This window comes from Triturus cristatus, chromosome 3_2, assembly GCF_964204655.1.
Source record: "Triturus cristatus chromosome 3_2, aTriCri1.1, whole genome shotgun sequence".
Classification (NCBI taxonomy): domain Eukaryota; kingdom Metazoa; phylum Chordata; class Amphibia; order Caudata; family Salamandridae; genus Triturus; species Triturus cristatus.
Genome location: NC_140584.1, coordinates 205980653 through 206008552, shown reverse-complemented (window position 1 = coordinate 206008552; position 27900 = coordinate 205980653). Strand labels below are relative to the sequence as shown.

The following is a 27900-nucleotide window of genomic DNA, read 5'->3' as shown; positions in this document are numbered from 1 at the left end:
ATTACAATCACTTCCTTGGCTTAAGAAACCAAGTCAATTCGAGCACATATGGCACGCTTTTATGCCTAAGTTGAGGGTCTCGATTCTAGAATTCTTGCAGTGGAGAACCGTCTTGATTCACTTTCCAACAAAGATCAAGATCTTCTCTTTCTTCATAGCAAAATCATCGATTTGGAAGATCGTAGTCGAAGAGATAATATCAGTTTTTTGGGTTTTCCGGAACATATTGAAGGCCAAAACACAAAAGCATTTCTTTGTAGCATCCTTCCAAACTTGACTGTTATTTCTTTTGTTCCACCTTTGGAAATCCAAAGAGCTCACAGAATTGGTCCTCCGCGTAAAGATCCTGCAGCACATCCAAGACCGATTATTGCCTGTTTCCTTCGCCATGAACAAACACGACAATTACTGGCTGCAGCTCGCTCACAAAGCTCCTTCTCCTTCAAGGGTCATGTAATTCATATGGCAGCTGATTTTTCTAAGGAAACAAATGAGCGAAGGAAAGCTTTTCTCTCCATGAGACCTCAATTGCACCAATTAGACATCAAATATGGCTTGTTTGAACCTGCGCATTTTCGCATCACCAGAAATGGAGATTCCAAAGATTTTTATGATCCAACACATTTCCAGGAATTTTTAGATTCCATCAAACTTCAAGATATGGAAGTTCAAGTTCAACCTTCAACAAAGGATCATTCTCAATCACCTTCTACTTCTTCTCTTCCATTACCAGATCACAGACGACAAAGTCTTAGTAGCCCAAGAGATCATGGTAGACACTTCGAAAGACTCCATCGCCTCCAAGAAGATAAAAATGTAGCCCTTCATTCTGTTTCTTCTGCTACTTTTACACAATATCCGCATAGTGATAAGTCCAGATCTCCTCTTAAATCTCCCTCAGATGCGTACTGAATAACTTTTTGTCATACAAGTTGTTCTTCCTATGTTTAAGCTGTAGCTATTTGAAGATCTCATATTTATCTTTTAACTCCTTCTTATCGTTATCAGCACTAAGATTAATTAAGTTGTTCTTATATACTATGGTATCCACACATTGTTAGATGCATTATAGCGAGATATATGCTTTATTTTCTATATTTTCAATTTTATCTTAAGAATGTTTCTCTCCATTATAGTGGTTACTTCCAAGTTGTTATTCACTATCAATATTACAACGTATAACCTGTTATCATAAGTCATGCTTTCATTTAACTATTCTGACACTTAGTTATTTGATTATTGTTATAATATTTTATTCTTATTTTCTATTTTATGTCATTTACATTGTGCTTTACTGCTATTTTCTGCTTATTTATAAGTATAATGTAAATTCTTTAAGGTTATCATAAGTAACTTAATTGTTAGTCTTATATCCTCTACAATGGAATGTACTATAGCTTTTAGGACCTACCTTTATTTCTTACTTGCTCTCTCGATTTCCCTTATCGTATTCCTCACTCTTTATCAAACTGCTATCATGAACTCTATTATATGTTAATATTCACTCTCCTAAACTCCCTTTCTTTTCGGGGGGGGGGGGGGGGTGGCGTCCTTTCCCGCGGCGGTGCTCTAGTGCGCCCAGACCCGCAGTTAACAGTTCAGGTCCCCAAATTTCTTTCCTTCTATTTGTACGTTCTTCTATCATTTTCTTCTGATTATACCCTCACCCCTTACCGCTCCTATTTATTGTACTTCCTAATAATCATCTTGCAGTCTTGTTTTATACTGTGTTACTTGTCTACATCACTTTTCTTTACTTCTGCTCATTTCTTTTCAGTTACATATTGATGCCTTTTTTCTGAGCCAGGGTACCTCCTTTATTATTTTCTCTTCCTTTCCTTTGATTTTTTACCTAGCCAACAACAAATCTTTCTGCAGCTAATACTTGTACTGCTCTAACATGCCAAATACACATCCTTTAAATGCAATCACATGGAATGTGCATGGTATTACTCATTACATTAAGCGGAAGAAAGTACTTTCCTATCTCCAATCCAAACATATGGATGTAGCTTTATTACAAGAAACCCACTTAGAATCGGAGGGCCCGATTCACAGAACTAACTTAAGACAAAATCCTAAACTTACTACCATTTTCGTATTCACAGAAGGCCCTTACTCATTTTGGTATTCACAGAAGACACTTACTCATTTCGGTATTCACAGAAGTTAGGAGTCCTAACTCTAGGACTCCTAAAATGCCTTCTGTGAATACCGAAAGTCTTTTATATGCTTTATTTAAATACTCAATGTTGTATATTTGTTACTATTATATTGCTTGTAATTCCTTATTCATTTACAATTTCTTGTTTTATTTTTTATTTTTATGATGTATTCTCATTATAAAATTCAATAAAAAATTTCAACACAAAAAAAACCCCTCACACACATTAGCGGTACAAAACGCATTTCTAGGAATCTTTTCTGATTTGTCCAAATTCAATTTGTAATTAGAACGTTTTGATGAATATTCCACCTCTGTGAAGAAGTGAGGTAAAGTGGATTCCGGGTTGTTGGTATTACTGATAATATAATTTGCATATGCAGAATATTTAGTCACGGTTTCATGAATGGTTTAGACTCTAATGCATTGGTTTTGTTTGATAGGAGCCAGAAATCATTCAAGGGAAAGAATGAACAACAATGGTGAACGGGGACACTCCTGCCATATGTTTCTCTGTAAATTAAAATAGGTAGACTGAAACGTTTATATAGAGCGTAGTTTTGGGATTATTGATATATAATTTTGAAATCATAGTTTAGAAATTTGACCCAAAACCATGCGAGTGTAACACTTTAAAGATAAATTGCCAACTAAGATGGTCAAATGCCTTCTCTGGATCTAATGTAACAGCAGCAAATGGAAAATGAAGTGTACAGGCTTTATTAATGACAAATTAACAAATCTAAGCATTATCAGAATACATTGATTGTTTAAGAAAGCCATGCTGCTCATTCTTTATTAAACATGGAATAAAAGATTCCAATCTCATCATAACTTTAGGGTATACCTTGCAATCAATTTTGGTCAATGATAGAGGCCCTTTGCTCTTACGGCGTATTGCATCTCTGTCTGTTTCGGGAAAACAAACCATAGCATTAAAAAAGGTACCTAAATATTAATTACCTCCTGTTTTGCTTCGCCTTTCAGATATTACAGAATCTCCCACATGGTGGCTCAACCCACGGCAAAGCAGGAGACATGAAACACAACTTACACCTTTAGAAAAGGGTTTTATTTTACAAAATGCAAAGACTCTCTTTTTAGAAGAAGGCTTGGGGTTTTATTTTACACAATGCTCTCTAATAGAAAGGCTTTCCCAGATACCAAATGCACAACATTCAAATACACAATGATATATATATATATGTTTATATTAATATGCAAGCAATAATAACACACTTGGTAAATGCAACAGTTAAATGCATGAATAATACCATGAACAAACAAACAGCAAATAATATGAGAACACTCAAGAAAATATAATATGCTGGACGTCCTGCAAGAGATCAGAAAAGTATATATTCACTAGATACATCAAATGATTACTTTGAATGTGCACCTCACTCAGTCACACATCACAAAGAAAACACCTCAAATGATCAAAGCCACTGGCCACACATCACAATGGCAATAATCAAAGCTCAAAAACCTCAAATGACCACAGCCACTGGAACCACGCATCACAATGGCACTAGTCAGAAACAAATCACCTCACCTGATCGTTCACTCGACATCCTTGCCAATTCTCGCTGGAGTGCCCGTTCACAGCTGGCTTGGACTCTCGACCCGGGACTCAAGTTCCGTTTGTCTTACAGTAGTATGTCTACTCTGTAAGTGAGCTCCCAAACTCAACTGTCAACAAACCCCAGCTTTACAGTCTCAAAACTCACACTAGAAGGGTCGAGAAACCTTCCCCCGTGCCAAAGGAATCTTGCCAGGACTGGCCAGCTTTCAAGCAAGAATTCCATGGTAGGAAGGAGTTCCCACGTCCCCTCTCCAATCTCGCATGTTTCAGCCTTTATCTTGACGAAGCTCCCGAAAGCCTTCCAGGGTTTAAGCATTAAACAATCTCTCACAAAAACAATCCTTGAACGTGATTAACCCAAACAACTTGCAAGCGTGGCTGTGCGCGCAGAGAAAGCTCAAGCCAGGCAGAGTCAGAATTCAGGATGACATGAGGCCATGTCAAAGCCAATAGTAAGAACTTCATAATTCTTTCAATGTACAACACAATGCACATTTGTGCACCACTGCTTATAGCATCACATACTTCATCTCTCAATGTACAACACATTGCACATTTGTGCACCACTGCTTATAGCATCACGTACTTCATCTCGCAATGTACAACACAGTGCACATTTGTGTACCACTGCTCACAACACTGCACTTCGAGACCAAAAAGTACATTCCACACCTCACTCTCTCTCTCATGCTTTCAAATGCACATCCCACACATTCGTTCTTGGCAAGGCTGTTCTACTCTGTGACAGGTCCCACAGAAAGACAGCAAGATTAAAAGAAATAAACCTTTAAGAGAAGTGAGGCATATGCAGGACGTCGTACATTCCGGCTCTGATAAAATAACACACCAATGTCAATTAAAATAATGGTAGTCAAAGGTCATCATAGGGTGTCAGACCACAAGAGTGCCTCTAGCACTACACCTCCAAAAAACCAATTATAAAATAAGAGTTGGTGTTGTGATAGTAAACTACAACAAGAGAAATAGAATTCCTCCAAAGTAATATTTTCAAGAGAGGATCAATCCAATCCATATTTTGGTAATTATTTCTGGAAATTGTGGACAAATATTTAGTAATATTCTCTGGAGCTATTTCCCTCGCTATGGACTATATGAATTTGTAAAATGAACAGTCTTGTTATCACAAATGCCATAAATTATAGAAGAAATTAATGCTTTTTTCCTTATGCATGTTTAGATAGCTAACTAATAGTTGTTTTTTCTTAACCCCATGAGACAAGGCTAGCATTGTATATACTTGACTAGAAATGCTATTAGTCATAACTATATTAAACTTCCTTTTGGTTTTTATTACTTCATCAAGAATTATCTCTGAATTTGAGCTGAAGTACTCATGTTCTAATGTCCTGATGTTGCCCAGGATCACATTTGTTTTGGACTGTGAAATGTTCCTATTATAAGAACATAACGTATGTTAAAAAATTCTTGATTCTGCCTTATATGTATCCTAATAATTTTGAAAAAGAAAGTTCTTCAGGAACATTAAAACAATATATATATATTGAAGATAATTTCAATTCTTTAATGAGTATAGAATCATGTACCAAAATAGGATTAAAGATATACTCTTTTATATTGGTATAGTAGGAAAATATGACCATAGCCAGGTGGGGTAAGAAATCAATACAGAGCCTAGCTTCAAAACCAATAAATCATTTGACAAATTGTTACTAGACAAAATATAATCAACCCTATTGTGAGAAGATTGTATGTGTAAAAAGAAAGAACGTTCTCTTTATTCCAGGTTAACCCTCCAAGAATCTCCTAAAGCTTTATCTACAATAATATTTTGTGAAGGATTTTGCATATTATTAGTGACATTTACAACTCCTATTAATGCAAAAGTCACATATTTTATTAAAGACTCCACCTATAACAATATTAGGATTAGAAGTAGATTTTATTTCCTCCTAATTTCCCCACAGAAATAAATGTCAAAATTCGTAGGGCCTTAAGCACATATCAAAACTAGAGGAATGTTACCTATTACCACCTCTAACAAGCATTGGCATAGCCAATAGGTCTTGCCTTTGGGACCTTATAAGTGTTTAGCCATGCAACAGTTGATGTTGTTGCACCAAGGATATTGTGCTGGATAACTAAACACTTCTAAGGTCACAAAGGCGAGACCTATTGGCTATGCCAATGCTTGGTTTTTTTCCTATGACACAGGGACTGAGTCCCCAATCTTGAAATGCGGGCTGCAACTTTCTCTTCATGTTGTGGTCAGTGTTTTAGGGACCATCCCCTTTTTTCTTTGCCCTCTCTTGACATATCACCTCAAAACTTTCCAGTAAGGAGTTGAAGTGGATGAACCTTTTTTTGTAAAGTTTCATGAACATTCATCATACGGCGCCAAAGTTATTAGCAAATGAATACATCCATTTCCAATGGAAAACCGGTGCTAACTAGAACTACAAAGTGGCGACCCCCCCCTGTGTAATGTGTGTATAGTTTGTAGAATGTGTATAGCGTGTAGAGTGTGTGTGTGTGTGTAGAGTGTGTGTGTGCATAAGTGTGTGTTTCTTTTTTAAAGGAAAGATCTTTGGGGCTCTTCTCTGACAACTAATAATCTGAACATATATTTAAAAAAAATATACAACTAACGGTGCCCCAGCATTAACAGAGGACGCCTAAAAAATGAAACCTTTCATTCCAAAGCAAGACCTCAAGCAAGTGGTTCAACCCATGGCAGTAAACAGAAGTGACTACAGTAATGCCTTCCAACACATCTCCCAAATGAAGGTTAGCCCCACTCTATGCATTCACGCGACTCCATGTGAGGCGGATGACCACATCACCCCGAGCGAACTGATCTCCACTGACTCCGCCCACCTTAGCACAACTAAAGACTTATCATAGAAGCTCAAAATAGCTGGTGGTGGCTTCTCCTCCACAAACAAAATGGTATTGCGCCTTGAGGGCTCGAGTTATTAAACTAAAAACCCCAAGTCAATTTTCAATGGCCTTTAAGTGTGCTGGCTCTCACTGGTGCTGAACACCGGCAGTTTTTTAAAGGGGGCCTCGAAACGGGTCGCTACATGGCTCTATTTTGGGCCCTGGAACAGGCAGTCAGTTTTTTCCGGACTGCAGTGACAGCAGGCACATGGATGTGCGTGTGCTCACACTGTGCACTTCTCAATAGTGGAGAAGTTACAGCAAGACGTCATGCCAGGTGAGCAGTGCAGGGGAAGAGAAATCCTTTAAAGAGAGTCCTTTTCTCTCTGGATTTCCCTTCTCTTTTTGAATCTCGGGAACACCAACACTGTTATGGTGTCACCAGGGCTTTAAGTGGAAGCTTTTTCAATATTATATACAAGCCATAGTTGCTGCTTATTTATCTTATGAAACTAACAACCATTGACAAAGCAAATAGTCCTGACTTGTTGTAGGTCTGATGTTACTTGTTGTATCATATATCTGGATGCAATGACAGAAACAGCAAAATACAGATGGCACACTATGCTAAGCACAGATTTTTAGTTTATGTGTTTTAAGCCACGCCCTTAATTACACTGCCCACGCCACTTTGAGAGATCCCCCCCCTCCCCCAAGTTTTTTCGTTCCACTTAAAGCCCTGCCCCCGGGCCTCAGGTCCCTGCCCTTGCAGCTCAGTACGTTTCATATATTAACAAGCTGCAATTTTACTGTGAAACACCGCGCTCTCCTGGACAGAAACACGTCTGCAAACTGATGCTGTAAAACACGGTTAACTGTACAAGCCTGTTAGCATTCTAGAAAACCACGTACCAAAAAATAAAACCATGCATGAAAGGCCTCCATGTGAGTCCTAAAATACCCACACAGCAGACAGAACGAAGGACAAACAACATCGGCTGTGAGTGTCACCGAATCAGAATGAAATATCACTCAAACATCAGGCCCTCATTTGCAGAGGCAGCACCTGCTAGAGTAAAGCCACCTTAATCCGTCCAGGCTGCAGGAGTGAGCTTAATTTGTAGAGGCAGCACCTGCAAGGGCCTACAAGAACCAACTTAAACCTGCCAGGCTGCAGGAGTGAGTGTCACCCCTCCTGGCTCGCAGGCATATATCCCTCACCCTTCGGGGTTACCAAGAGCTCATACTAACCCATGCAGCACATCCGGCTCACCACGTGTGCGTTCAGTCGCCCATCCCGGCAGTAGAGGAGCCACATGGCCCCTGCCGTCTCTCCAAGAGGTGCCTGTGAGGTCACACTGACCCATGCGTGCACCGCCATGGCCTCATCGTCCTGGGGCTTCCAGCAGGGCCCCTGCTCACGCGGCGTTCAGCATCTCGGTCGGGCTCCAGTCAGTGTCTGACAGGGCAGCTTCACTCTCTTCCTATTTATTTATTTATTTATTTATTATTTTATGCGTTATTATATAGCGCAGACTTTACCCGAAGGTGTCAGAGCGCTTCACAATAGGAACAGTAATGATACATGAGGCGAAAATTACAAGTGAGCATGTTACAAAAGCAAACGTTACGTTACATGAGGTAATAGTGACAATTGTGCAAGTATCGAGAACAAACAGAGTACAAGAGGTAGCAAACGATACGTTACAAAAGGAAAAAGTGACGTGTGCAGGTTACAAAAGCATACAAAGTGCAAGTAGAGGTAAAATCCTGCAATAAATGGCAGACACTCAAAACACTAAAACAAACGTTACGTTACATGAGGCAATGGTGGCAATTGTGCATGTATCAAAAGCAAACAAAATACAAGAGGTAGCAAACAATACGTTACAAAAGGAAAGGCGACGTGTGCATGTTACAAAAGAGTACAAAGTACAAGCAGAGGTATAATACTGCACTAAACGGCAGACACTCAAAACACAAAAACACACTGGGAAGGCACTTCTATAGGCATGGAAGAACTTCCTTCAGATAATAGAGAGCGTGAATTAAATTTGGAAGTGTCTTTGAAGGAGGAGAGCTTTGAGGTCAGTTTTGAAGGCCTGGGAAGAGGTGGTGGTCCGGAGCTGAGGCGGAAGTGAGTTCCAGATTCTCACCGCGTTGCCTGAAAAGGAGTGGGCCATCGATCTTTCCTTCTTGAAAGTGGGAGGTTCAAGCAATACATTTTCTGCAATACGTGATGGTCTGGAGCCTCCAGAAAGTTTCAGTTTATTCGCCAGGTAGCGAGGGGAGGAGGAGTGCAAGGCTTTGTGGGTGATACAGGCAGTCTTGTAGATAGATCTTGCCTCGATGGGAAGCCAACAGAGGGTGGATAAAATAGGTGTGATGTGGTCGCTTCTTTTGTCCCCATATATGAAACGAGCTGCTGAATGGGAAACAGACTTAAGAGGAGACAGGTGGGATTTGGGGAGGCCAGTAAGAAGAGAATTGCAGTAGTCCAATCTGGAGAGAACCAGCGATTGGACCGTTGGTATCGAGCAGACTTTGCAATGGAATCGATGTGGGAGAGTAGATTGAGTTTTTTGTCGAGTATGACACCAAGGGATTTTGCGCTGTCGACAATGATGGGTTTATTGTTAAGTAGATTTATCTGGTCCATCCATGATTGAACCGGGGAGGAGAAAGTGAGGAGGAGAGGAGGAGGAATTCAGTTTTGGAGGGATTCAGAATCAGCTGATGAGTTAACATCCAGTTTTGAATGGAGTCGAGAGTAGAGCTTAGGATGGAGAGATCGTGAGTGGAGGTCACCTTAAGGTTAGATTTGAGTGTCATCAGCATAGAGATGATAGTGGATCCCGGATTTACTAAGGAGATTTCCCAATGTTTCTAAATAGAGATTGAACAATGTGGGTGCAAGTATAGAGCATTGAGGAACACCTTGACCGACCGCCAAAGGAGATGAAAGACTCTTCGCTATTTTGATCATTTGGGATCTATCAGAGAGGAAGGAGGCAAACCATTTAAGCACAGTGCCCTCCATGCCCATTCTCTGTTGAAGAGTGTTAAGGAGAGTGTTGTGATTGACAGTGTCAAAGGCTGCAGAAAGGTCAAGGAGAATTAGAAGACAAGACTCTCCCAAATCGAGTATCCGCAGCGCGTCATCAATCACTTGCAGCAGGGCTGTTTCAGTGCTGCAGTTTTGAATGAAGCCGGACTGGAAATTGTCAAGAAGATCATTGTCCTTGATATGACGAGAGAGTTTTTTCGCTACACATCTTTCTGTGATTTTCGTAAGAAAAGGTAGGTTGGTGATGGGGCGGTAGTTGTTGAGGTCGTTCGCATCAGCGGTGGGTTTTTTAAGCAGAGGGGTGACCTGCCCAGTTTTGAAGGAAACAGGAAGGGAGCCTTGCCAGAGGGAGAGGTTGACCAGAGTGGTCAAATAGGAAAGAGAAAGGGTATAGAAGTCAAAGGCAATGGCACTAGGGATGGGGTCAGGAGAATGGTTGGAGGGCTTTGTTTCGAGGATGCATTTGAGGTGGGCATCTTCAGAGATGGGGTCAAAGTTCTGCCAAATGGTTAAGGATTTGTGCTCCTCTGTAGGGGTAGGATGGATGACCTGATCTACAAGTGATTTCACTTTTTCGTCAAAGAATATAGCGAAATCCGCTGCTTTCTTAGTAGAACCCTCCAACTTGGAGGTTGGGGGAGAGCAGTTTGGGTTCTTGATGAGGTCGAATAGTTTTTTGGGTCTATTTTTGGCTGAGTCGAGGAGGGATCTGAAGTGCGACGCTTTTCCAAGGAAGATGTGCTTGTGGTACTTGGATCTTGCTGAACGAAGCGTGGCCAAATTATCGGTGGAGGGCGCTTGTCTCCATTGTTTCTCAAGGACTCTTAGGTACCTCCTTTCTTCATAGAGGGATTTGTTGAACCAAGGTGCTGAGGGAGTAGGCCTTTTCTTTTTGCTGTGGAGAGGAGCGACATTATTGATTTCGGCTGCAAGGACTGTGAGGCATTGGGAGGTGAGTTCGTTAACATCTAGGTTCGGGTCTAGCCTTGGAAGTGATAGCAAAGCAGAATCACAGAGGGTACCGAGGTCAATATTTTTAGTGTCCCGGAACCAGGAAGTAGCCCTCTTAGGTTGGCCAAGAAGTATAGAGTGTGATAGGTGAAGAGAGAATGGGATGAGGAGGTGGTCAGACCAGTCTACATGAACAGGGGTAGCGATAGTCAGCAAGCCTGCTTTAGAAATAACAAGGTCCAGGATTGAGCCCTTATAGTGTGTGATGCTTCTGTGCAGTGTAAGATAAGATCGTTTGCAGAGAGGAAGGTTGCCAGCAAATTCGCAGAGGTGTCTTGAGGCAAGCCCCAGTGGACATACAAGTCACCCACGAACATCTGGTTGTCACTTTGCGAGTATTGGTCGCTGATGAAGTCAGTGAGTTCCTCCATAAACGAAGGGCTGCTACCAGGCGGGTGGTAAGTAGCATGGAATCTGAGAGGTGAGCGGTGGTGCAATTGAAGCTCAAGAGATAGGCATTCAAAAGTGCGGAAGGAGCTGTTAGGAAAAGCCTTAAGTTGAAGGGAGTTTCTAAAGATGACTGCAACACCTCCCCCAACTTTGTCAATTCTGTCATTTCTCAATATAGAATAGCCTGTGGGTAATAGGAGATCAAACATAGAGTGAGAGGTATCGTTGAACCAGGTCTCTGTGAGGAAGAGCATGTCAATATTGTGCAGGATGATGGTATCGGAGATTTCAAGTTTGTGTTTTATTGCTGATCTGCAGTTGTGGAGCATACAGCACAGCTCTGTCGAGACTGTTTTGGTGACGGGGCACTTGGGCTATGAGGGGTGATGGGGATATTGTACTTATACGATGGTGCTCTGGAGGGTTTAGGTGGATGATTGGTTCTGACAGAGGAGATAGTCGGAATAGTGTAGATAGTAGGGTTACTTGGAGAAGAAAGTGGAAGAAGGGTGGCGTTCGAGGGCTTGTGTGAGTTTGCGATGTTTGCAGACGACAGGTTATGCTTGGCTATTATGGGGTGTGGGGGCGAGGTGCATCCCGTGGGAAGGTGAGTGCTTTCCAAAGGAATTGATGTGTATGGAAAAGTGGAAATCTTGGAGCTTAAAACTGAAATGGTAGCCTCAAGTTGGGAGATGGAGGTGATAAGAGAGCCTAGCTTATTTTCCAGAGAGAGTAAGGCAGAGCACGGCATGTTGGGTGGCTCGATGGAACGGAGGGGGTGCACTTGGCGGTGGAAGGCAGGGAGAGGTGGGGGAACGGGAGGGGAGTAGGGGTACAGGGTTCAGAGGTGGGGAAAGGTGGTGGATGAGAGCAGGCGTTGGTGCACCAGAGGTGGAAGGAGAGTTGTCTTTGTTGGCGTTGCAAGAAGGATAGGAATTAAGGGGAGATAGGAGAGGAGCGAGGCGGTGGGGCGGAAGGAGAGGGGACGAATGTGTGGAGTCATAGGGATGAAGGAGGTTTGGGAGGAAAAGAGGGGAGGGGGTTGGGGAGGTCCTGTCAGCTAGGTGAGGTGGCTGTGAGGGAGCGGGCATCTGGCAGAGTGAGGGGGGGTTGGGAGATGGGGAAGTTGAAGAAAGGAAGTGGTTCTGCTAGGCCCGAGGGAGGGAAAGGGTTACCAAGGGGGGAAAGGGGGTAGCAGAGCATTGCTGGAGGAGTGGGGGGAAGGAAAGAGATGCAATGGGTTTGTGAAGAAATCAGGGTACATAGCGAGGGGAGGAGGGGTAGAAAAGCGGAGCGGAGGAGGGAATAAGGGGAACGAAAGGAAAGTTAACTAGGGGAGAAGGCTGGAGGAGAGGCGAATTAAAAAGGGGGGTGGCAGGTAGGGATAGGGGGGAGGAGTACCGGGACGGTGCAGATTGGACGAGGAGCGTGTTAGCTAGAGGTAAGGCTAAAGTGATGAGGGGGGGCATACTGTGAGGGGGGAAGAATGGGTGGGGAAGGCACAGGGGAGGGGGAGCGAAGAGGGTCGACCTGTGCCTTCCGAGGGTGCAGCCTATTGGAGAGTGGGGGGGTCAGGGGAGGAGACAGGGAGTAATTGGTGGAGCTGGATGAAGAGTCAAGGGATGAGCCGGTCGCAGGGGAGGGGAGTAGGGAAGGGAAGAGGTGGTCAAAGAGAGAGAGACGGCGCTGTGGTGGGCACTGCATGCCCCTCTTGTGGTCCTCAGGCGGGAGCTGTCACACCGCAGGGTCTGGTTCGAGTAGAAGTGGAAGGAGTGAGAGCTCATAACTCAGGAGTCTGAAAGCAACTGGTACTATGATGAGTTCTGGTGAGAGACGTGCATGAAGTGACTGGCACCGCAGAGCTCAGACGAGAGAGAGGTATGGAGTGAGGGGCAACACAGAGCTCAGACGAGAGAGAGAGGAGTGGAGTGAGTGGCACCGCAGAGTTCTGGCGAGAGACGTGCATGAAGTGAGCGGCAACAGAGAGCTCTGATAAGGGGCCGGACTGAAGTGAGTGGCCATGATAACAATATTCCCTATTTGATATTCACGACCTAGATTTGTCAACAACATGAACTGTTTTACTAGGATGGGAATATGGTGCCAACAATTTACTTGTAATTCATTACAATAGGTTGATTATTAAACTGAACTATGCTGCCTGGGCGGAGAGTTTAACATGAGATATATAGGTTTGGCCACTGGAAATATGCGATGCTATGGCTGCTCTGATTCCAGATAATTACACATATACTTACGATTGCCTCAAATTCCAACGTCTGTTTGAGTTTACTGATTTCAATAGCAAATGCTGATTTAATCTCATGACTCAAAAGGTACTTCTATTTTGCCCAGACCCTAATTATGTGTGCTAAAATAACAAAATATTGAAATATTACTGGCACACAGTGTGCCTTGTAACACTGCATACTTTGTCTTTTGTTGCCGTTTAATTCCAGTAGCCATGTGCATAGGTGCCCGACAAGCGCTTACAGTTTATAACAGGCAGATTAGATGAGGTCCTTTACTGCGGATGGAAACTGCCACTTTCAGATTATTTACCTATCTCGGCAGTTTAGTCACTGAACTATTGTGCCGGAATTCAAATCTTTCATCTTCAGGTTAAATGCGTAGGCCAATGCAGCAGGTACATTAACCCAGTGTGCTGTCTTACTGGCTGCCGTTTTAATACCGTCATGGAATAAGTTCCCTCTGTAATGGAAGTCTATTCCTCAACACTCGAACAGCATCCACAACCTATGCAGACAGCCTGGAATCTTATATGAGAAGCAGACCAGATAGAACCTTCAAAACACAAGATTACTTTTTACACTAGGAGTTCTGGACATTTCATTTTTATTGCCTTGGAAACGTTTCCACTTCCAGGAAACCAAAGATGCCGAGCTAAAATCAAAAAATTTTGACTACAGTTTTGGGAATATGTCCGCGTCAGTTTTTTTTCCCGTATAATTGTTTTACTTTCTTCTTTCTCTGCTATTTGGTGCGCAGCAGGCGGGCAACTAGGGACAAATTTCGGGGGGGGGGGCTGAAAAAGATTTCGGGTGGTGGGGCTAATTCTTCCAGAGGCAGAGTGGCTCTAAGAAGGGGTGAAAATACAAAATAGCCTCATTAACACGTAGTGGTCTTTTAAAGACCTGTGAAGTACTCGGATGCAGCTGCAATAAGACGGTCGCCAGCCCGTGAAGCTGTCTCAGCCCAGGCTGACACGCACGACGGGTTGGGTGTTGTGCGCCTGGTGCGCAGTGTGATGGGTTGAAGATTCCTATTGCCGCTGTCAAGCGTGAGGTGACCGCCCATGCCCCTTTGCTTTTGTCAGGCTGTTTAATCTGCCTGCTGGGCTTGTGGGACTGACACTCTGCAGCCTCATCAAAAGGCGATTAATAAAACTCCCAAAACAAGTTACCTGGCCAATGCAGTCTACCAAAGGGCCGAATCAAAGAATACTTTGCAGGCTCACTACAGACTTTAGTTTGATAAAATCTTAATGTAGGAATGCATGAATGCATGAACTTAAAGGGAACAAGGGTAGGCGTGTTAGTTACGGAATTGAGTTCTGTACACGTTATTATTTACGCAACCCGTGTACGTTGAAGAGCCGTAAGTTCGAAATGGGTTACAAAGGCGTGGAAGTGACTTTTGAGTATGTTTAGAAGCGCAGCATAGGAGGTGAGAAGCCGGGGTCTGTTGCCAGCGGGCAATGCTAATTTGCTGAAAGGCGCAGGCTTTTGCCCTCCTTCACTACTCTCTCGGCCCTCATTTGTTAACCTGACCTGGTGACCCTGGGCTCATGCCGGCAGCTAACAGCTTTGTTCCTTTGTGGCACTCCCGCTTTAGCTGTGAACATCGTAAACTAAAGCACAGGTGCCGCAATTGCTTAAAATGTAAAGAAGGAGAAAAAAAATGTGTTTCTATTTTTTTACTTTTTAAGCAATCACGGCACTCGCGCTTTAGCTTACGATGTTTATAGCTAAAGCACGGGTGCCGCGATTGTAACAAAAGTGCTTGTGCTGGACTCTGCCTTGCGGGAGCGAACAACGACCAATTAGCACGCGCGCTGCTGCACGCTCCTGCAAGGTGGATGCCAGCACAAGCACGAGTGTGCTTGAAAAGGAGCAGACCGATGGCTAAAGGCCCTCTTAGAGCAACGCATGCGAGCTGCCTAGGCGAGACCTAAATAGAGCAATTTTCCTTCTGAATCACAATCTTGTGATACTATCTGTACTTTACAAAAAAAGGATTAAAATGCCATTCTTTTTACTAAAGGTAGGAGAATAGAAAACTGAACAAACTGATGAACAGATGAACTTAGCAGATTTTAACCTTTTGTCTTCTGGGGTCCCCTGTTGAATCGCTACTGAAAGTGAGGAGCTGACCTAAGCAATTTATATGCTTTGAACCTCAAATCAATGGACAAAAATATAGAATACATCAACAAATAAATAATGTATATTTCGATTTAGTTAACAAGCAAAAATATACAGAATTTGAAATGTATGTTTCAATGGGAATTTTGAAGCTATCGAATTTTTTTGTTTATTTGTAAAGATAACGAAATATTCTGCAGTCCAGCATATCACTGTGTATTTATCTTTCTTTTTTTTGCTTCTAATGTATTCTTTGTTTTTTCTGTGCATGCCAGTGCTGCGATTGGTGCCACTAATCACCCACACTAGATTCTGGTTGCTGTACTTGTGCTGCTCCCTAAAATCAAGCTAAAGATGCCAACTTCATTTTTTGCCCCCAATTTCAAATTCCTTCACGTCTACTTAGTATTTTACATTTCTTAAATTTTAGATATTGCTTTTTATGTATACCTATTTACTAATCTGCTAATATTATTTAATTTCTAAACAATGGAGGACCCCGTGAGTAGACATTGTGGACCCCCAGGGGACTGCAGCCCCCAGGTTAAAACCACCAGTTTAACTTAATAGGTAAGTTTGTTTCCTGAAGAAGAGTTATCTGACAACTTAATCTAGATGAGTGGACAATGCTCTTTTATGCTTAATAGGATTATTATAGCCTTGACATTCCAGGTGATTATTCCAATCATAACTATTAAAATAAGTCAACAATGCTAGTTCAATGGGAAAGGACCATACACAAATAGAACATCTAAACAAAAGACAGAAAGAATAGGAAGTTAAGAAAAGTAAAAATGAAAGAATAAAAATACCTTAAACAATACACAGTGAACCATAAATAGGTGAAGTCTGAAACACATACCTAGGAGGAAAACTTTGAAGTAGGGAATGTTGTTCATCATGAATAGCAGAAAACACAGACATCAACTGATCAAGACTAAGGCAACAACAACCACAATGATAAAAACACACAACACCTTAAAAAGGAATGTAACTGAAAATAAAACTTAACACTGAAAGATATTCCGCTCTTTTTACTGAAGATGAAGCGATTACTTCTTTCTCACCACCATTCATGATGTTTGTGGAGGATGAGGCAACTGATGATTATAGTATTGTGTAGAGGTCAGGAGAAAATGATTCCATGGTAAGCTTGAGGTTATTATAAAGATACAACTTCTCTTTTGTCACAGAAGGGTGCTTACTTGTGATTGGACTTGCCTTTTCTAAGTCTTCATATTAAGCATAGATGGGCCTTGGCATACAACCACAGTGATACTCTGACAAAGAATACGCTTCATGAGAAATCCTAAAGTGTGCAATCGAAGGTCAATGATCAATTAAGCAATACTTAATTTAGAAGATTTACTTCCTATAACCATTTGATACACAAAAAGAAGAGGCACCACGTTCCAAAGAGAATCCAGAGAAACTGGAAAACAGTCAATGGTATGATAGATAATTGTTCTTTTGAAAAACACAACATTGAAAGCATCTGATATTAAAAAAAGAAAAACAATGTTGTTGAATGTAATAGAGGGCTCAAGCACCTATACGATGTACTGTAAAATAGACTGAGGGCAACATTCATAAAGTTTTTATATTGCTCTTGCGCCACGAAAGGCAACGCAGGGCGATGTCAAACCTAGAATTAGATTTACCAAGTTACTCAGGCCCACCTAGTTTGGCCCTGTGTGACTTGGTAAATATCGAGTAACGCGAGGCAATGCACGTGACTGCCTTGCATTACTCTGCCCTGTGAAGGTGTTCCATGGGTGGAGTGTGGGTGTTCCCATACACCCATCCATGGATTTTGGCACATTCCCAGATTTACCAAGACTGGTAAATATGGGAATGCATCAAAAAGCTACGCTTTCCCAGGGCCAACATCACGAGGAGAAATATTTTTTATTTCTCTTTGTTGTTTCCTCTTACTAAGAGTGCTGCATTATGCAGCACATTAAGAAAGAGCACAAAGCCTCAGAGGATTGTTTCTGTGCAGGAAGGTGCACCTTCCTGCACAAAAACAATCCTGCATACAATGCAGGCACCCTTGCACCATGAAGCAAGAGTGCCTGCGTTGGTGCAAGGTAGTACAGCGAAAGGAGAGGACAGAAATGCGCCAATAATGTTAAATATGGCACATTCCTGCCGTCTTCCTTCAATGCAGTGTAGTGCAGTAAGGTGTCTTACTGCATTTTGTTGTGTGAAAGTACAATAAATCTGGCCACTAGTACTGAAGGAACCAGTGGCGGCTCCTCCACTAAGGCGGAGGAGCGTTGCCCACTGCTTTTAAGCAGTGTAAATAAAGGAAAAATAAAATGATAATAACTCAATATTATCATTTTAATTTTGCCTGCTCCAGCAGTGCGGCAGCTTGGCGGGGCAGGGTGGGTGGGCTGCTCTGAGCAGGGGAGGAGTAGTGGGCACTCTGTAAGGTCCGCATGAATGCTTGGCCAGCCCTATCGCGCTGGCCAAACATTCATGCACACTTTGCATGTTCTCCACCCAGGATGAAGAACATGCCCAGGTCCCCAGTCCACGGCCCTCAGACCAATAACAATGCTGCATTGCAGTTATGTGATTGGTTCAGGGGAGCCTGGGTGCTTCCTGTTCCGGCAGAAGGAGGGATGAGGAAGCGAGAAGCGGCAAAGAGGTAAGTGGCATTTACTTTTTATTTCCCGTTTTAGCCCCCCCCCCACCAGACCCCCCCAGCCTGCCACTCCCAATCTGTGCCTGCCACCGCTGGAAGGAACTTCATGCAAATAAATTAGGAAGGGTCAAGAGGACAAAAAATGTCCACTGCAACTGTCACTCTCTCTCTCTGGAGTATGTTGTTTGAACAAATTCTTCTCCACAGCATTGTAAAAGAAGATTTGACAAACCCTCCAAACCTTCCAATGGCTCTTACCCCTGCACATCCTCTAAACCTTTCATCGTTTTAAGGCCAACTTCTGATCAGTCCTTAGAAACAAGGCAAATTATGAAGTGCACTATATAAATGAATGTATTACATTGGGTGTGAAAGTATTGTATCATTTTTGTATATTGTATGTAAATTGTGGTGGTCAAGCATAGCATGTTTGTGAAATGTACTTCAAGGAGGTCCAAAACATTTCCAGACCAATGGGTTAACAAGGTAATTTTTAATACAGTTTTTCTTTTACAGCGGGGGGGGAGGGGGGGCAAGCAGGGCCTTTACAGTAAAACAAAGTAGAATTACAAATAAGCAGTTGCAAAGGCAATAGGTTGTAAGTGTGCAACCCACTGCCTCTTCCAATGCTTTTTCCCATCTAACTATCTTGGGAAGTAACTTATTAAAACATTACCAAATGCATTAAAGGATGGCCGCCACAGATACATGCACATCCACAGTGGCCATCTTTGAGTGCATTGTTTTATTTTAACAACTCCTGTTCTGTGATGGCCCCATGCATACATATGCTTCTGCGGTGGGCATCTTTTAGTCGAAAGTATTAAAAAAATAAAAGAGGCCTTCTGTGCATGAGTATGTATGCACACTTATCAGAGGACATCTTGGAATGGTTAAAAATATTTAAGCTGGCTACCTTCAAAGAGCAGAGTGCAGAGAGAAAACTGAGCAAAGGGCTGAATGGCAAGAGAAGGCTGCATGGGAAAGGGGGCTTAAAGAGAGGGTTTGCTGGAGGAGAGAAAGCAGGTGTAGAAAAAATGAGAAACAATCGTCTCTCCAACACACTTCAAAGAAAGGACTGTTGTTTCCCGAGTGTGAAAAGCAAGACGTCAGAAGCAGTTAGGTAAGATCAACAACTAAGACATGCAATCAGCAGCGTGGAGGGAGTTCCGTGGGGTGGAAAGGCAGGGGAGGGGCAGGGTGCGGGGTACTAAACACCGGAACATGGATAATTGGAGGTAAGTAAACAATTAAATAAATAAAACAAACTTCGTAGAGCGCCCTGCATCACAAAATGCGGTGCAGCGCGCGCTACAAAATTTGTTTTATTTATTTATTTTTTTACTTACCTCCAATTATCCATGTTCCGTGGTTTAGTACCCCCACCCTGCCCCTCCCCCACCCCGCCTTTCCGCCCCAAGGAACTCCCTCCACGGACCGCTGCTGCATGCAATAATGAGCAAATGGTTGACTCAAAGCCCATTCTAAGTATATGTAATATATTTTAAACAATAAGGAGCAGATTTACAATAAACTAACGCAGCGCGGTGCAGCAAGTCATTTTGCTATGCTGCGTTCGTTTGGAATCACAGCGATGCAACATATTTACAACAATATGTTGCATCTTTTGTGCTTCCCCCTGCGCTGGCGCACATATGCTGCCAGGCACCGACGCAGGCACCCTTACTCCATGGTGCAAGAATGCCTGCGTCCTGGGGAGATTGATTATGTGCAGGAAGGGTTCCCTTCCTGCACATAAACAATCAGAAATGGCATTTTACAACTTTCATGTGTGCTGCATTAGCACACATGGAACTTGTAAAATGTATTTAGTTAAAAGATTGTTTATGTGAAGGAAGAGACACCTTCCTGCACATAAACAATTTGTCCGCATGATATTTTGGACTCTATATTTTGTGCAAACACCTCTAGAGCATGACCCTAACACTTAGGGAGACTCACTGTGACAACCAAAAAGTGATGCTTGGAAATACTTGAGCCACGACTTCTTTACCAATAGTAATTCCTTAGGTTCTTCAGCTTGTCTGGGCTACTAGGGAAGCTGTCCTACCACATGCAGATTAGTCATAACCTCATCTGTAAGAGGCAACACAACCTGAACTACTAGGCCACACCTGCCCTGCATGGATGTACAAACAACCCAGGATTTCATTCATATAGGCTTCAATAACGAGGTGCGGGACAAGTCCTTAAGTGCCGCCGTCTATGGACCGACGTCAGAGTATACACCTTCCCCTTATGAAACTCAATGAGTCAGCTGAAACTGGAGGGTTTAAAAAGCAATGTAAACAACACAACCCCAAAAGATATCTTTCGACAAATTCATAGTTGCAGCACAAACATCTTTGGAGTGTCTAAGCTGTATTAATTTCAGATGAGCAAAAGGCTGGCTGAAAAACCACATATATTTTTGGAAATATCCTAAAATGGATTGAATAGTTGAGGACCTTCTGAATTAGTTGTTAACCCTACCCTTATGTGATGTTGAAGACCTTTAAGCAAAGTTTGTAGGAGAATTGTATTAATTAATTTTTGGCTGCGTATGCCAATGTTGCTTGAGGTGTTTTTTATGTAATTCTCTAAAAGAAAAAGTACCCCCAAGAAATATAATTTCAGGTTCGGGAAAGGGGTAACAACAACAGTAAATAGAAACACTTCCCGCTTAACATATCTACATTTATCAGTGGAATTAATCCAATGTCGAGATACCTAGAATTTTTTGGGACATTTTTATTTCATTTTGTATGATTTGTTTTATAGCAGTGTTTTTCATTCTCATATATTTCCTTTTTACATACAGTTTTTATTTCTATAAATACAGTGCTTAAAATTCAGGCGTTAGTTTCACATACAACACTGCAAAGAATATAAGATCAAAACGACATAGTACTTCACGATACGATTTTATAATCACTCCTCTCGCCGATCACTACTACTCACTCATACACCACTCCCATTACGCTCCCAGACACTGCATATATACAAGTTCTTTGCACTCCCAGAACATAAATCTTTAACAGGCCACCATGGAGACCATTCTTTTTTAGACTTCCATTGATGCGTCTTGAACTGGGTATTTCCAAAAGGTTGGTCAATGCATTTTTCGGTAGAGTACGATTCTTTGAACTACCTTAATCAGTACCTATTGTTCTTTAATTTCTTAATTTGTAGTTCAATCCAACAGTGGGGGATCTAGTCATACATGTCTTATATCTTATAGAATGCGGCCACATTCCTATATTTCCAATTCATTTATTATGTAGAGCTTCACAGTTGGGACACGCAATAAATCCTGCATATGGCCCATCTTCCAAATCATATATAACTTTTATCCATGCAGTTAGCTGAAACACAGGCTGCAGATGCACCTTTCTTGGAGCTTATCAAATGATAACCTTAAAGATGCCTGATTTCCACGTCTTAGCGCTGCATCCTACAAATCTGCAAGCAGCGACAGACATCATCAAAGTCGGAGAGATATGCAATGGTTTCTAGTTCATCAGCTATTGTGGCCTTACGAAATCAAAAAAAGATTTAAAGTTGTACTTTCTAATCTTTTGTCCAAAATGCATGGCATGGTCTTTTGGATTAATCACACACACTAGCCCTAGTTGTTAACTAGGGATGGGAACTAGAGGCACAGGGCCTCGGGACCAGCCAGCCTCCAATACGACATGTAAACACAAATGGGGCTGTCCCTAGTTGGGATTCCTACAGGATTGCTAGAGATGCGTATTCAGTGGGGGTATCTCATAAAAAGTGAAGGACTGGCCTCACACACCACCTGGTGTCATGCTTCATCATAGGCCATCTTCGCCCTCTAAAAACTTTGTTTGATAGAGGGCGGGCATACACCTGGAGACAGGGATGCACTTCTAAACTAAGTGGTGGCCCGTGAGTTTGTGAAAAGTGATCTAAAAACCATTACAGTTGTCGATAAACTATTTTAATTACAGGAACAACTGCATTGTATAAAAAGAAATGGGCGGTGATTTGGGAACCGCCCATGCAGTTGTTCCTCTAATTACAATAGTTTATCGACAACTGTAATGGTTTTTAGATCACTTTTCACAAACTCACAGGCCACCACTTAGTTTAGAAATGCATCCCTGTCTCCAGGTGTATGCCCACCCGCTATCAAACGAAGTTTTTAGAGGGCGAGGACGGCCTCTGATGAAGCAGGACACCAGGTGGTGTGTGAGGCCAGTCCTTCACTTTTTGTGAGACTGGATACGCATCTCCAGAAATCCTGTAGGAATCCCAACTAGGGACAGCCCCATTTGTGTTTACATGGGCTTTTGGATTCCCAGTAATCTCTTTAGCAGGTGCCTCACAAGCTCAAATAAACGTAGGGTACATAGTTCAGCTTGATGAGGAAATAGGCCTTGAAAGAATTAACAAGGTTCTGATTCGAGGAAAGCAGTATTTAGTATGAGACAGTGGTTTCTGGTGGACACTACAGCACTTATTGCAGGGGGCTGGGGCACAGTTGTCCCTCGGGCCCGACTCTCAAACTTTACAAGTAAACAGAAATGGTAAATATGTTTTTTATGGTAGATTTACAAACTGCAGCCTGTCGAGCACAAGGTGAAGGATTAACCGTTCAGCTTTCATAGGAAACTTCATCTACTGTGACTGAAATAGTATTGCATTTGATTGTAATAAGTGCCCTAAAGTCAACCACAAATAAACACTTCAGTCACAATATATGGCATGATTATTTTGAATTAACAGCCCACAACAGTGGTGGAAGTGGGTAGCAGGTCACCTCAGAGATGCAATGGTAAATAGGTTCCATATAGAGTGTCAGGCTGCCTTTTGGCTGCTTCACTTGATCCCTGCACACCTATGCTGATAGGCTCAACTAGGTTTGAAAGATGATGCTATATTACTGTGTAGCCCTACTACTAGTAGGCATTTTGACACAGAATGATTTTGAGCTTTAGCCTAAAGAGGAGTGGATCCTGTTCCAGTCTCATCTATAGTGATAAGGAATGCCTCAGAGTATCTGTCCCTGGCTCCAGTCAAACAGCAACTTTCCTAGTGCTCAAGCAGATCTTGTATGATATGATTCAGCAGTGGGAAAGATTGTGTCCCCTCCTAAGTACTAATGTATTACAGACCTTTGCATGAGTATATCCTATAAAAAATACAATTGTCTTCATGATGTGTTTTTTTTTTTTTTAAATTCATGGTCAGGTTGTATTTACATTTCTGGGTGTTTTGCCCTTCAATTCACAATCTGCTGGAATTCTTTGTACAATGTTAAGTATTTATTCCTGGAAACCCAAGTCTTGGAGTATTGCAGTATTATCCGGTCTTCTCATGGAAAACATCAACATTCACCAGTATATAATGATACACAACTTTACGTGAAAGTCTCCTTTACTCCAGACATTCAGTGCCACAAACACTGCCTGCACCTAACCCAGGCCTAGATATCAAGCGCTGCCTAAAGCGCAACCCAACAAAGACAGAATTCCTGTTATTTGTCAAGAACAACAAGGAAGAGGTAGCACAAACCTGGCTTGATGGCTACAAACCCAAATTTCCACCGAATGCCAAGTCACTTGGTTTCCTCCTGGACAGCAACCTCACCCTCAAGGAACATATTGCAAAAAACACAAAGATGGCCTGGTACCAGCTCTCTTACCTAGGGAAGCTGAAACGGATTCTTCCAGAAAGTGACTTCAGAATTGCTCTCATACTCTTTCATCCGGATGTTGATAAGCCCTGCTCCATGCCTTCCCAGACAAATACATCATATATGCTGCACCCTGTGTCAACCAGGGCCTGGTAAAATATGCTGACATCATCCCCATCCTGTTGGAACGCCATTGGCTCTGCTTGCAGCCTGTGCCATCTTCAAAACCAGATGCATCATTTACAAAGCCATCACAATCAACAACCTCACACATCTTGCAGACAAGCTCACACTTTCAGGTGGCTCTTAGCACATGTGCAGCCAGGAAACTATCCTACTGGAGATTATAAGAAGTATAAAAAAAAGAAAAGAAAAAAACAAAATAGTAAGCATTTTCCATTTATGCACCCAAGATCTAGGACAACATTCCTGTTACCATAAGGACAGCCCCAGCAAAACTACAATTTAGAAAATAGTTGAAGACCACCTCTTTAATGCAGACTATACAACAATACACTTCTGCTTCCTCCATCATTTCTCAACTGTATGCTTTTCTTTGACCCTGTACAGCACGCCACTGGCTTATGGCTAGGTGTGCATTATACAAGTACCAGATACATCCATACATATTTGATAAGCCCTTTGGATGAAATGAGAACCCTTTGTTTTACTGGAAGCCAGTCAAGACACAGCTCTTTCTCAGAGCTATGTTTTGAACGCTCTCTAGCCTCCACATTAAGGGGCATATTGAGTAACATTTAACATAAAGCAGCGCAGCAAATGAAGTTGCTGCGCTGCATTGCATGAACAAGAGAGAGCAGAACTGCAACAGGTTTTCAAAGATAAGGCACAGTTCTGGTCTCTCCTGGCGTGCTTGTGGCTGCCTGGTGCCAATGCAGGCACCCTTGCATGTTGCCAGGGTGCCTGGGTTGTGATCAGGATAATTTTTGTGCAGAAAGGGATATGGCAAGGATTTCACATGACCTGGAACAAATGGCAGAAACTTGTGGAACACCTACAAAGCTCCCCCAAGCCCATCAAATGGAGACAATTGTCCAATGAGGTTCTGGCTGAATAAAGGGAATGTCCTGGGAAGGAGATTAGCAGATCATAGGATGAGAAGACAGTACTTAGCAGTATTTGATTTAAAACTGTTCAGCATCCTTGAGTAAGTTTAGGTGCATGCAGTGCTGGTTTTTGGAGCTTGGTAATGTTAGATATCATGTCCTAAAGTATGTAGACAAGTGCAGTGATAGGGAGCCAGGGCAAGAGTTTAAATGTTTCAGGTAATTGGTTGAGTTTCTGTCAACCCGCAGAGACAGGCTGTAAAGTGGAGCAATGCCTTCTAGGGTGCAGAGAAACAGTCAGTAACGGATGGAGTTACCAAAGTACAAGTGAAGGGAGGCCTTCTTGATGAAGGAGTCCTACCCTACAAAGTGCAACTTGCGCTGTTGAACTTTGTGAGCTTCCGCGGTGCTGTGGAAATCCTTCACAGGGGCAGTGAGTGCCCACCAGCATGAAACAGGAGTGGGATCCAAGATGTATATAAGCTGGGAGTGGACCAGGTCCACCATTTTCCATCGGCATGTCCATGATGTTTGGTTTTGCTTTGTGGCAACATCCTTCCATCCCAGGGACCCCGGACAATTGTAAGGGTCATGACGGTCATTTTATGTCTGTTTTTTTTGTATTTTTAGGCATCCTGAGTCACTTTAATGTCTTTTAATATGCTGACATTTGCACTTTCTCTTTTTGATTTTTTCATTTTAGACTGCTCTGCACCCCCCGTGTAAATCAGATCTTAGGCTCCGACTGATCTAATTAAAAGTATTTTGAAATAAGGTTTGAAGGACTCTTTTGCTAGTTTGTTTTTAGTATATTGTACATAAATATACAGTGCACTTTATGGTAAATTACATTATGCAGGAGACCTCTTCTGTAACTACACTAGAAATAAGGAGTTGAAAATAACGTCATGTTTGCCAATGCTTCTTCGACGGGAAAGAACTTGTAAATGAAACCAAAAGGGGTGTGAGGCGGCCACACTGCAGCCAGCATTCAGCCTTGCTTACACCATAGAATAAGTCGCCTTGCTTTGTGGAAACATCACCGTGAGATCAGCCTTCTGAATTTAAGACAATTGTTCTAGTTCCGTTTTAGTGAAATGCTTTTGCTTTGTTTTTCCGTAGGTACTACACCTGTGGCGCCTACATCGCTCCCTACTGCAGAACCCTCCGCCGCAGTCCACTTTCTGGGGCTCAGCGTTTCTACTTCAGACGCCGCCATTGCACTAAACGTGCTGTTTTCTCTGTCCATCATTGCTGTAGTAGTTGTGGCTACGCTTTCATATTTTTACAGCAAGGCTTCTAAAAAGAATAAATAAAGACATGCTGCAGTGATTTCCAGTGCTTAATTTGTGCTGGTAGTTGCACAAAAACAGCAGCTTATTACCTCAATTTACATTTACCATGACTAATATCTACCTCCCAAGCCATTCTTATAGTTTTGGGGGGGGGGGGGGGGATAGAATAGTCTGAATTGTCACATTTTTAAGAGTGTGATGGTTAGTAGCAGTATTTGTACTGTCATTGACAGCTTGCAGGGCAATGGGTGGTGCAAGCTGCATTGGCCTCCGACTAGAGCCCCGGCACTTATCCTTTTACAAATTAAGCACTGGTGATTTCAGAAAATTAGTGTCGCTGTACTTCAATTAAACGGAAAACAGAAAACCTGTCAAATCTCGTTCATGTAACACGTTTTATCCATTAACATTTTTAATTCGCCTTATTTGACAAAAAAGTTTTTTGTATTTGAGCAAAACAGCACTTACTGTTTCAAATTAAAAGAGAAGCTTCTCCTAGATTTACACTAAGAAATGTGTAAATGTCTCCCTTGAAGGCAGTTTGGAGGTGTGTGGATACTGGTCTAGACAACTAGAGGTATTAAAATGTTAGATTTAAACAGAACCAACACCACGCTCAAGTTCTTTCTCAAAGTTTAGCAAAATAATAAATGTGTGTACCTGCTGCATATTGAAGCTTAAGTTGGTTCACTTCCCTCCTTTGAGGACCATATTCATTTTCCAACAGAATAATCAGTCCATTGAAATAGCCAACAAGGACACGGGAAGGAGAGATCAACTCACTGAGTACCTGCTTTCGCCATATGGAACCTCTAGTCCTGAGAACTTCGCTTTAATAAGGCACTAAAATATGTCTGTTTACCAGTCGAGTCCCTTTCTAAGTTGTGATGAGGACAATTTCCATTTTCCTACCTATCTACTGCAAGAAACCTTTTTAGGCGAACATATATGCGTTGTAAGTGATCATATATGAAAATCACAAAACATAAACAAATTGGTATTTTCTATATATAATTGCAGTTCTTAGGTAATGTTTCATTCGTACAGCGAATTATCTTTAAAAGTTTAAAAAAAAAGTTTCACTTGATTTGCTGTGTGCCTACCAATGTATCTCTAAAAAACAGAAGGTCTTATTTCGAAGTTACTGAGGTAATAGTTTTAGTTGGAGTATTACTCATTAAAAAGTAATTATGATCATAAGGAAGCATGCCTAATAAAGTGATTAATATTATTGACATATCCATACAATATTGACGGATTATTTGATATATTGTTTGCTTAGAATATGTTTATATATGGATCAGTTGTTGTAATACACCAACATCCTTCTAAAAATTATAAAAGGAAAATGATTTCCCCTCCTTTAGGGGGCAATTTTTTTAACAGATATTTATTTATAGGCGCCAGACGTATGTTCATATTTACACGTGTTGGAACCCTCAAATTTGTAGCTTATTGGTCAGTGACAGTGTCATCCAGAAGTCCTTTCCAAAGACATTGCAATTTACTCCATCCCCAGCAACTCCTATATGTGATGCAAAAGGTTATGAAGCTGCAGACTTTATCCTTCCACCACAGAACTGTAATTGCTCGACTTGTGGCACAGAAAGACACTAATATATGTACACCTTCATGGATTGTAAGAGAAAGGTCCGTGGACTCAGTAGACCCATAAAAGTATAAATAGGATGTGATTCTGGGGATAGAACTCTGAAAGATGGAATCTGTAGTGTTCAAAACCTCAGTAGAGTATCTCTGT

General features: G+C 42.0%; 1 protein-coding gene across 1 annotated transcript in view; it reads left to right on the top strand.

Moving 5' to 3' along the window:
* LCT (lactase) overlaps window positions 1-27384 on the top strand; it is a 241660-nt gene extending 214276 nt beyond the window's left edge. Inside the window, exon 17 of the mRNA XM_085647530.1 lies at window positions 25969-27384. Coding sequence (XP_085503656.1) covers window positions 25969-26162 — 194 coding nt within the window. The 3' untranslated portion in view covers window positions 26163-27384. The remainder of the gene's footprint in view (window positions 1-25968) is intronic.
* Window positions 27385-27900: the final 516 nt, after the last annotated feature.